General features: G+C 48.1%; 1 protein-coding gene across 3 annotated transcripts; it reads right to left on the bottom strand.

The window, feature by feature from the left end:
• Nucleotides 1-451: 451 nt before the first annotated feature.
• Nucleotides 452-9,464, bottom strand: KCNA1 (potassium voltage-gated channel subfamily A member 1). Of its 3 annotated transcripts, none has more exons than XM_040062541.2 (3): nt 8,805-9,464; nt 7,869-8,049; nt 452-7,772 (listed from the first exon to the last, which is right to left on the bottom strand). In XM_040062541.2, exon 3 carries the CDS (start codon nt 7,609-7,611, stop codon nt 6,136-6,138), a length of 1,476 nt encoding a protein of 491 aa, XP_039918475.1. In that variant the 5' UTR covers nt 7,612-7,772; nt 7,869-8,049; nt 8,805-9,464; the 3' UTR covers nt 452-6,135. The 3 variants fall into 3 exon arrangements, with proteins under 3 accessions (XP_039918475.1, XP_039918474.1, XP_039918473.1); XM_040062540.2 differs by lacking the exon at nt 7,869-8,049 and having other exon boundaries at nt 8,805-8,992; nt 9,109-9,458; XM_040062539.2 differs by lacking the exon at nt 7,869-8,049 and having other exon boundaries at nt 8,805-9,458.
• Between the last annotated feature and the right edge of the window lie 1,137 nt (nt 9,465-10,601).

Below are 10,601 nucleotides of genomic sequence, written 5' to 3'. Positions count from 1 at the left end.
AAAATATACATTTGATCCCAATTACATTATAGAAATGTCACTGAAACAATAACAATCAAAGACTGATGCACCTAAAGGAACTGAATACAGTGTCTTAGTTTTATTATAGAAACTAGAAATGGAAGATGATTTCTTTTTAAATATAACTTGTAGTGACATTTGCTAGAGCCTGTGAACAGGTAAAATATACAGAATTACATAGATATTAACAGAAACCTTGAGACAAATTTCAGTTAAGACCTCAGTTTCATTTTATTTCCTTTGAAAATATCAAAGCATGCTATGCCTTGACAGCATAAATTGTTGACCTCACCAGTGGCAAGTTCACCTGTACTGAGTGAAACTGTAGAACACCCTGAAGTTTTGTTGTTGTTGTTGTTGTTGTTTTGTGGGGTTTTTGGTAGTTTTTTGTTTTGTTTTTGGTTTTGTTTTTTGTTTGTTTGTTTTTTTGTTTGTTTTTTTTGCAGATACAAATACTGACACCTTTAAGAATACTTGATAAGCATTTCAGGAAAAAGAAATTCCCTACACCTGATTAAGTAAAGCCAGAACAACAGAAAACAGAGAAACTCAGCTTGAACTAAGTCCAACCAAAACTGAAGTGTAGGTCCCTGGTTAAAGCATCTCAGAAAAGGAGCCTGTTCCAGACTTGCAGGAGGCAGGTCTGGGACAAACTTGCCCTGCTGTGCAATTGCAAGGACAGCTTTCCAATTCCATCCAGCTCTGCGGCTACAGAGGCTAAATCACACCTTGGAGCTGACTCTGCATCCCTATGAGTCTGAAATTACTCTGAGGATCACTGGCATCAGGCTGCTGGAAGCCTACAGGATCAGACCATTCCTGGAAAAGCTGCAGTACCTCCCTCTTCTTCAGGTTAGGGGAAAAGATTAATCCAGGATGGCACCCCTCGAGCAACAGTTATCAAGGTAGCATTTGGAAAGGAATACGTTCTCTCCGTGCATTTCATATGTATGCAGAAGATTTTGTTCTAAAATACACCTTTCTTTCCACCTCTTTCTAATAAATTTCAGATGTTCCTGACCTAGTGTTGGTTGTGTTTTGTTTAATAAATGTGCATATAAGAAACTGCACTGTTCAAGTGTGGACTATGGAAAAGTGAAACTCGCCCTCAGTTCCTTAAAATCAGCAGGTTTTTAGGTTACACTTGGGCTTCAGCTCTCTCACAGTAGGAACTAACTTCCTGTACTTCTGCCTAATGAAAACGATTGTCCCTTAGTAAAGAAAAAACCCTGTCAATTCAAATTGCCACTGCTCCTGCTGCCAATTTGGGCCGCTGCAGCCTCCAATGAATGATACACAGCTGGTTTGCTAAGAAGGGTCTGATCTCCGAAATCTCTGCGTGGGCAAAAAGACACTGCTGCAAACAAGAAGACTTTGGCTGAATTTTGTCCTGTCTCCAGTGCTTTGTTCTGTCTCACAAGTGCTTGCCCGTGGGACTAACAGTACATCAGGCTAGCACGGGTGCAGTTTTGTGAAGTGGAAATTAATTTCCTTGGGCCACAATTGTTTTCAGCTTCCCTGAAGGCAGCAGGGTGGATTATCCTCACAAAGATGTAAGCCAAGAACAAAGGGAGGGACTCACCAGAACTGGCAGCAGGATCAAGTGTTAGTTTTCCCCTCAGTAAGCCAGGCTGTGAATCTGCAGCACCTGTGTACCAAGAGTTTGGGTGCATGTGGGCACCCCCTGCACAGTGGGGTCACTTCCAGTACATCCAATGATTACTACAGGCTTATCTGCCTGAATGGACTTGTGAGGCAGATGAGGTAAACTGCATTAAGCCCCATTGTGTTCGGAATTAAAGCAGCCTTAATTCAATTCAGGTTACTTCCCTTTCAAAAAGAATGACTCCAAATCAGATTAAGGTTGCTTTAATACTGCAACAGAATGTCCATGCTGGGCTTTAAAGCAGTTTAACAAATCTACTTTAAATGCACACCTTTCATGAATTCGGATTAGCTTTCCTGAAGTCTCCGGCGGAGATAATGCTTAGGACACCCCATGCAGGGAACCTGCACGGCTTTGTTAGGATGCTGTGAGCTCACAGCCTGGCTTACTGCACCCGAACTTCCTCATGAAGGTGACTAAATCCAGTTCATGGCCCGTGCTGGAGCTGCCACACAGAGGGTTTGAGCTGTCAGCAGTCTTGCAGCAACCCCTCGGTTCTGTGAAGGAGCAGGGTACAGAGTCCCTCATTTTCCCTCTCGCCCTTGCTCCTCTGCTTCTCCCTAGTGCTCTAGAGCCAAGTATGGTAGAACCAGATGGGGAATTCTGGCAGGGATACCAGCCTATGTGATTCCTGCCCACTGACTCTCTGCTCCATCCCTGCCTCTGCGCTGCAGTGCGCTGCTGCCTTGCCCTTGCCAGGTAAATTCCCTCACCCCTTCCCCTGAGCGGGTGATGGAAAAGCTGAGCAGGACCAGCTAAGAAGCACAGAGAAGCACAGAGTAGCGGGTGGTAGAGGAGGCTTGGGGAATGACTCCTTCTGCTGGAAAAGCTGCCTCCCCCTCATCAAGCTAAAGTCTGCCATATCCACTGTGTTCCCTGTCCAGCATTGCTTCCAGGAGGTCCCTACCAAAGGAATTCTCTTGACGCTTTCAGACATCAGCTCATTTTCAGCCCTCTTCCAGTTACATAAAAAAACCCTTAGAGTCTACGTGTGGCAAAAAGAAACATAAGGACCAAAAGAAATTTTTAAAAAAAGAGATATAAAAAGAAAAGAAGGAAATAAAGAAATAAAAAAGGATGCTTGCTGATAAGAACAGGCAGTTTGTTAAGTGCACCTTCAGGCTCACAAAGACATTTCAGCACTCCTGTGTAAAGGGAGTGAGAACCTTGTTTTTGTTTTTTTTTTTTTGTGTCAAACTTGTCAAAAATGCATGCCTATGCTACATGAGGTTAATTCCTGTACTCCATATGGTTTGAGATCCTTTGCAGTGAGCTATAAATGGACAAAGCAACATTCAGGCTCCCCAAACCACGAGTTCTTATGATCTGTCCCAGTCTCCTGACAAAGAATCACTGCATGCAGCACTTTTCTCTGTGCATAAGCACAATGATCATCACTCTGCACATTCAATTAAGGTGTGCACATCCAGCAGGGGCAGAAGGTACCCAAGTGAGGCCTCATCTCCCACATGCATCCTTCTGATCATCAGTTCCATAGCACTGAACTGATTAATGCTGTTTAGTTTAGTCAGATGGTGGTTTTATAAGCTGAGTGCAGCACTCAAGTCCACTTTGACATCAGAAGTCATATCCTACGATTCAAGAGTTTGGGAAGATCAGGACCACTGGAATTTAATGGGGAGAGAGGTGTACAGTGGGCGAGGGCATGAGCAGGGGACAGGAAAGAAGCTTTACAACATCTGCCTAGAGGATGTAATGCCCTGTTTCATCTGATGCTTTGCACTTCTTGCACAGGAGTTAGAGCTTCCTCAGTTCTTGATCTTCCTCATCGCTAAGGTTCACAGAAGTCACACAGTGAGAAATAAAGTCAAGTCTTTCTGGAAACCTGGCAGGTCAAGCTTGTGCGTAACTGCAGAGTTAGGGTTGGTTTTTAACTCTTAGTGCCTCGATTTTATTTTATATATACATGTGTCTGCATATGTATGTGTCACACACAGGAGCAGACATGCATATATATATTTATACACATATATACATATATCAGAAAGATAGGGGAGGAAAGGATCTGTACAGCGTGGAAGGAGATGTGTTCAACAGCAGTTGGCCACATGCTAAGTGCAGAATGAAGATCCTCAACCTCGTCCATTTGAAAAATTAAGATTAGTGCCTACGTTCTTTCAGATCAAAGGTTATTATCTTCCAGGGCCTAGCAGTCAAGGCTGGCATGTTGCAGAAGATGCCTTCTCCTAGCATTGCTTCTCTCACCAGGAAATGATGGAAGCAGAGTAAGACCAGGGGCCAGGAAGAAGAACATGGCTCAAAGGCTGTGACAGGATCGAAGATCTGAAAGGGGATGGAGGAGACAGGGATGGGAGGGCCCTGCAAAGCCTTTCCCATCTACCTGCTGGGGAATCTAAGGGAAAGAGGAGCACACTCCTCCAGTCTGGTTGCCTGACTGGGCAATGCTGTTCCTCCTACACCCTGCCCTGCAGGGACAAGCCACCAAAAATCCACCTCGGGAAAAGGGTGGGCAGATACAGTGATGTTAGTGATGCCTCTATGAACAACCTGAAGCCTTGCATGTACACAACTACGAGTTATCCGGCAGAAGCCAATGCAGAGCCCTGCAGCATCAGACTGCCTGGGGAAGGAAGGTATTCCATGGGCACTGGAGGTCTCTTCCCGCCTCTTCTGCATCCCTCTTACCCACACTCTATCTTTCCATCCCTAAACCCTTCTGTGCTGCACCAGTAGACAGCACCGGACTCTCATGACAGTGGACTGACTCCTTGTCCATTCTCTCGGTGTCTCTGATCCGCTCAGTTCCTGGAGGCACTTTCAGCAATTTTGGGGGGTGTAAGATAAAGGCACTGCGCAACTCTCTCAATCAATCTGCCGAGTCTCTTCAGTGAGTTTTGGGGGGGATACAAAAAAAGTCTCAACTGATGACTGCAAAAGAAACCAGCTGCTGCAATTTGGATGCATATAATAGATAAGTTTCATTTACATTCTGAGACTGCACCAAAAAGCATGCATCTGCACCTTTCATCTATAGAGGATACTAGGTTTTTAGGTGTTGCTATATATAACTTGACTTCTTAATTTTCCATATAGCTTTCCCTTTAAGGGATGGGATATGTTCCTTTCCGACAATGCCTGGACAAAAGCCAACACATTTCCCTAAGCAATGCAGGAAAACAATCAGGTTTCTCTAATCAGTTCGTTCAGGCCCTCAGTCTATCAAGCGCATTTTATTTTTAATTTTTATTGTTATCATTATTGTTGTTATTATTATCATCATTATTATTATTATTATCATTGACTTCATGCACTAATTAATTCAAGTTACACTTTAATCAAATAGGCCATAATGCTGAATATTTGAACATGCTTTGATCTCCAAAAGTTATTGTTCCCATTTGACTAACATACGCACTTAAATACAGTACTTTAAATTACTAGTCAACGATTTAATAAATTAAGGAGTGCACTTCTGGTGAATGCAAATCAAAAAGAAAAAGAAAAGAAATGACAAAAGAGAGGAGGAAGGACCTATTTTTAGAAGATTCAGTTCAAACGAAAGCTTATCTGCTATAGTCTGAGGTAACGTTTCAAGCATGCGGTCATAAAATAAATAGTATCAAATTCAAACATGCTTATATTAAACTCCATTGTGCTATCTTGCAACAGAGGGGCTTAGAGTTTTGTATCCAGTTCCGAATGGGGATGGGCGGAAAAGTGTGTTTATATCATCTGCATGTGAGAGAACTTAGCAGCATTGCAGATGTTTTGTCTTCAGTTTTGTTTGTTATTCTCCTTTTAGGATAGTTCTTCTACGGACAGCAAAAGAGACCAGGCTTAAGAAGGTTTTTTAATAAGGTGCTGTGTGGATCTGTAGGTTGGAAGGATGGAATCTTTCACAGAGGGGGTGGAAGGAAAATTTGCACTCCTTCATAAACACCACGGCAAACGCTCGCCGCAGGTTTTGGCGGATCTTTTTTTAACTATTATTATCTGATGCACTTCCTTGCGACTGTGTAGTTTTGTAGAATATTTTTACTGGAATCCATGCATATGCTTAATAGCTCTAAAAACTGTCTTGCTTAGTTTAAGATAACTTTATCCAAAAAGAAAAAAAAAAAAGAAAATTAAAAAAAAGAAAAGAAAAAAGAGGAGATAGGACAGGAAAAGTTTAGGTGTAGCGTCATAATGGCTTAAAACTAAACTAGTTCAAATGGTTATCATTTACCAGGTGGAAAATGTTTTTTTTTTGAAAAGAAACAAAACTTTATCTTTCATGGATCCTGGAAGCTTCTTTATCGCAGAGCAAAGATTTGCAATGCAACAATGCATTTACGAGGTAAATAAAGCATTCAAAGACTATCAGTAAAGCATCTACAAAGTGTGACTGTGTCACTAAAGTCTTCAAGCTGTGAGTGGGGATTTTGTTTTGTTTTGTTGTTTTTGTTTGGGTTTTTTTTTTCTGTTTACACATCAGTCAGCAGCTTGCTTTTATTAACGCAGTTTTGGTTGGCTACAGTGCAGTTGCCAGTTCTGAGATTAGCCTCTCTAAAATTGTCTATGCTATTATTCATATCCTCTTCGATTTCCATGTACTCAGATTTGCTGATTGTGGAGGAGCTGCGGCGACTGAGATCACTGTCAGATGCTAAATTAGGGGAGCTAACGTGAAGTAACTGAGCCTGTTCTTCCCCTTCTGTTTCTCGGTGGTAGAAGTAGTTGAAGTTGGACACGATGACAGGTACAGGCAGGGCAATTGTCAGCACACCAGCGATGGCACACAAGGAGCCTACGATTTTGCCTCCAATTGTCACAGGGTACATGTCACCATAGCCCACAGTGGTCATGGATACCACCGCCCACCAGAAAGCATCAGGGATACTTGTGAAATGAGACTCAGGTTCTTCAGCCTCAGCAAAATATACCGCACTAGAGAACAAAATCACCCCAATGAAGAGGAAGAAGATTAGTAAACCTAGCTCTCTCATACTTGCTTTGAGGGTCTGTCCCAAAATCTGGAGGCCCTTAGAGTGCCGGGAGAGTTTGAAGATTCGAAAGACTCTTACCAGTCTGATGACTCTCAGGATGGCCAAGGAGGTGGCCTGCTCTCCTTTCTGAGTCCCCTCCCGCTCGGCCATCTCGGTGCCCAGGGTGATGAAGTAAGGGATGATGGCCACAATGTCAATGAAGTTCATTATGTTCTTGAAGAAATCAGTCTTGCTAGGGCAAGCAAAGAAGCGCACCACCAGCTCAAAGGAGAACCAGATGATGCACAGGGTCTCCACAACAAAGAAGGGATCTGTGAAGATGTTGGATTTGTAGACCTGGGTGGTGTTGTCAGTGCGGTGCACTGTGTACTCCTTGTCCTCCTTCAGCTCAGGTAATGTTTCTAGGCAGAAGATTACGATGGAGATGAGGATCACCATGACAGAGACTATGGCAATAACCCTTGCCGGCCCAGAGCTCTCTGGGTACTCAAAGAGGAGCCACACTTGGCGCTGGTACTCCCCCTCCGGCAAGGGTCTCTCCTCATCTTTAATGAATCCTTCATCTTCCCGGAACTTCTCCATGGCCTCCTCGCCCAGCTCATAGAACTTGATCTCCTCAGAGAACATGTCCAGGGGGACATTGACGGGCCGGCGCAGCCGCCCCCCGGACTGGTAGTAGTAGAGGATGGCGTCGAAGCTGGGCCGGTTGCGGTCGAAGAAGTACTCGTTGCGCAAGGGGTCAAAGTAGCGCATGCGCTTCTTGGGGTTGCCCAGCAGCGTGTTGGGGAACTGGGCTAAAGTCTTCAGCTGCGTCTCGAAGCGCAGTCCCGCAATGTTTATCACCACGCGCTCACAGCACTCGTGGTCGTCATGGGCAGCGGGCTGGTAGCTATCCTGGGGGTGGCCAGGTAGCGCCGAAGTCTCGTCCATGTTCTCTCCAGCCATCACGGTCATGGTGGCACACAGGAAAGGGGACCAAGGGGCAGGGGAGAAGTGAGGGAAAGGGAGGAGGAGAAGGAGGAGGAGGATGGGGGAGCACAGAGAGACCCAGGGCGGTTCAAGGGTGGGGGAGTTGAGGAGGGATGGGGAGCTTGAGGAAGGGGTGGATGTGGAGCCTAAAGGATGGAAATACCCAAAAGGAGAAAAGAGAGGAGGGATGAAGGGGGAGGTATCAGGGATGATGGGAGGGTGAAGAAAGAGGGAAGAAGTACCTTTAGGGGGGGCAGAGGGCAGGTAAGGTGAGGGGTCCTGTCCCCCAAACCGGGAGGCTGAAGGTCTATGGAGTGCACCCCCAGGCTGGGGCTCCCCTCCCCAGCCGTCTCCTTTAGCCTTTAACTCGATCCGTCCACTTTTCTCGCCGGCTCGACCATCGCCGCAGCTGCTGTCACGAAGCTACCACACACACACACACGCACACACACGCACATACACATAAAATAAATAAATAAATATAGAAATAAATATATAAATCACGGGCTGCCTGGGAGGAGAGTCCTTGCAATGCCAACTCAGCAAATTTCCATCACCTGCCTGTGCCTTCCCCCCACCACCACCACCCTGGTCCTCTCCTCTTTTGCACTGGGGAGGGAGGGATGGAAATACTCTGCTTTGAAGGCATAAAGCTCACTTGCAGGATGGAGGCTGCCAGGGAGGAGAGAAAGAGAATAAACCAGCCCCCAGACCTCTCCACATACACACACACACACACACTCAGGCGCAATGGATTGGCTTTCACACCAGCAGGAACATCCCGTTCTGCCCACTACGGCAGCACATGCGGAGTTCTACGCGTTCCTACACATCCCCGGACATGCACCAAGGCCTCCGAGGCAGGAAGGTGCCCCCAACTCATTGGGAGGGCTTCCCGGGCAACTTCAGCGGGGTCAGCTCCTGCAAGGAGTCTCCCGAGCACCGCGCTCCCCGCTGTGGAGATTCAGCTGAGCACTGACAACTTCATCACACCAACTGGGGGGGAGTGGGGGGGTGGGTGTTGGATTAGGAGAGGGGGAGCAAAGCATCTCCTCTCCTGCTTTGCAGCAGCTAAAGGTAACTGAGAGAGAGAGACGAGGGGAGGGAGGTCGACATCCCGGACCCAAACCGTCCAAAATCGAGCGTAACAGCGGCAGGGAGTAGGGGCTTTTCCTTACCTGCTCCGGGGAAGACGCGCCGCTCAGGAGTAGGAGCCAGTGCCGGAATGCGTCAAGTCGCCTTGCAGCAGCATCCAAAAAAACCAAACCAAAACAAAAACCGCAGCAAACTTAACCCTCCTCCTCCTCCTCCTCTTGCGCCCCTCTTTATAACACAGCGATCGCTTTACAGGGCTGCCTGCGAGACACTGAAATATTCATACACTGTCTTAGGCTGCACCAAGGGCGAGTGGGTTTAATTAGTTTCTGTTGAGAACCGCAGTGGGGGGTGGGGGGGGTGTGCGCGGAAAAGAGCACGAAGTACCTTTTCCAAAAGGCTCGAGTTAGTCAATAAAATCAAGGAGTCCTAGATAGCCGCTGGCTCTCCGGCTCTCTCCCCTTAGGAGAGCTGGAAAAGCAGCCGGGCGCCGGGCAGCGGCGGCGGGGGAGATGTCAGAGCGCCGCAGCCCTGCAGCCGCATCCCCGGAGTCGGTCTTGGCTCGTCCCGGCAGCAGCAGCAGCGTTGGAGGCAGGAGGAGGCAGGAGCTGGACGCGCGCGGCAGGAGCGAGAGGGCTGCTGAACGCATAAGAGCGAGGAGCAAACTCGAGCCATTTCTTGACGCTGCAGTATCAGCAGAAACCTGAGAGCTGTTTGGTGCAGCTCAAGGATCGGGAGGGCGGGGGAGCCGGGGGCCGGGGCCGGCGGAGGAGGGAGGGATGCGCGCTGCCCCCGGGCCGGCCGCCCCCGCACGCTGCGCGCCGCGCCCCCGACGCAATGCGGGCGGCCCCGGGATGGGGCTGCGGGACCGGGCTGCGGGAGCCAGCGGCATCCCGGGCAGCCCGGACAGGTGCGCCGGGCAGCCGCTTCCCGACGCGCCGAGGCGGGACAGAGCTTCGGCCCCCGCATGTTCCCCCGCGGCGGGGGCCGCGCATCCCGCACGGAGCGGGGCCTCACATCCCGCACGGAGTGGGGCCGCGCATCCCGCACGAAGCGGGACCGACATCCCGCACGGACCCCGGCTGCGGTCCCGGAGGGCGGCGGCTGCGTCCGCAGTGCCCGGAGCCCCCCGGCCCGCCTCGGTACTGAACGGGGCTGCGCACCCGGAGCCCCCTGGACACGCTGGTGGAGGATAAATCCCGAGCGGAGTGGCTGGGATTGGGAGGGTTACTCGTCAGGCAGGGACAGTGCCCTTTCAGGCCGCTTTATCCCACCGAATTCGTTTAATTGATGAATCACACAACTTCGAGATGGAAAAGACCCATTATGCCATCAGCTGGCCTCCCCTGCCAGCACAGGATTGTTCCCCACAGTATATGATCACTTACATTATATAAAAGCCTGCTGCTCACTTTGTCAGGGCGGCAGCGGTGATCAAATACAACCCGTGCCTGTGTAATTTGAAGCACTCCAGAGCTAAGTAACACCAAGCCCGTGTTTAACAGACCTGGTCTCATTAGCTTTCCACTGCATAATACATTATCTTCACTTAAGATCACCACCTTGGCAGTCCAAAAATACTTAACCACCTGACCTCCCTGGTGGTTTCTATATCTTCTTCCCTTTCCTTTACTTATGCTCATATTTTGTTGTTTGAGGTGAGGTTTTTTGAGGGTGTTGTGGTTTGGTTTTGATTTTTTTACTAGAGTAAAGACCATTCTAAAATCCTCTACCCCTGGCAGTGCTTGCAATTACAGCTAGTTAGCAGGCTGCATTCACCAGCCCCGTGGAAACATAAGCGCAAAGAAACAAACAGATTTCCTGTCTCGCCTGGCACAAGGGTGGGTTTTGCTGTTGTTTGGTTTGGTGGTTTTTTTTTT

This window comes from Hirundo rustica, chromosome 4, assembly GCF_015227805.2.
Source record: "Hirundo rustica isolate bHirRus1 chromosome 4, bHirRus1.pri.v3, whole genome shotgun sequence".
Lineage (NCBI taxonomy): Eukaryota > Metazoa > Chordata > Aves > Passeriformes > Hirundinidae > Hirundo > Hirundo rustica.
The sequence above is the reverse complement of the archived record's forward strand: the minus strand, read 5'-3'. Positions and strand labels throughout refer to the sequence as shown.

Bases quoted from the DNA above. Each gene is read 5' to 3' on its own strand.
- KCNA1 (XM_040062541.2), bottom strand. From the start codon at position 7,611: ATGACCGTGATGGCTGGAGAGAACATGGACGAGACTTCGGCGCTACCT.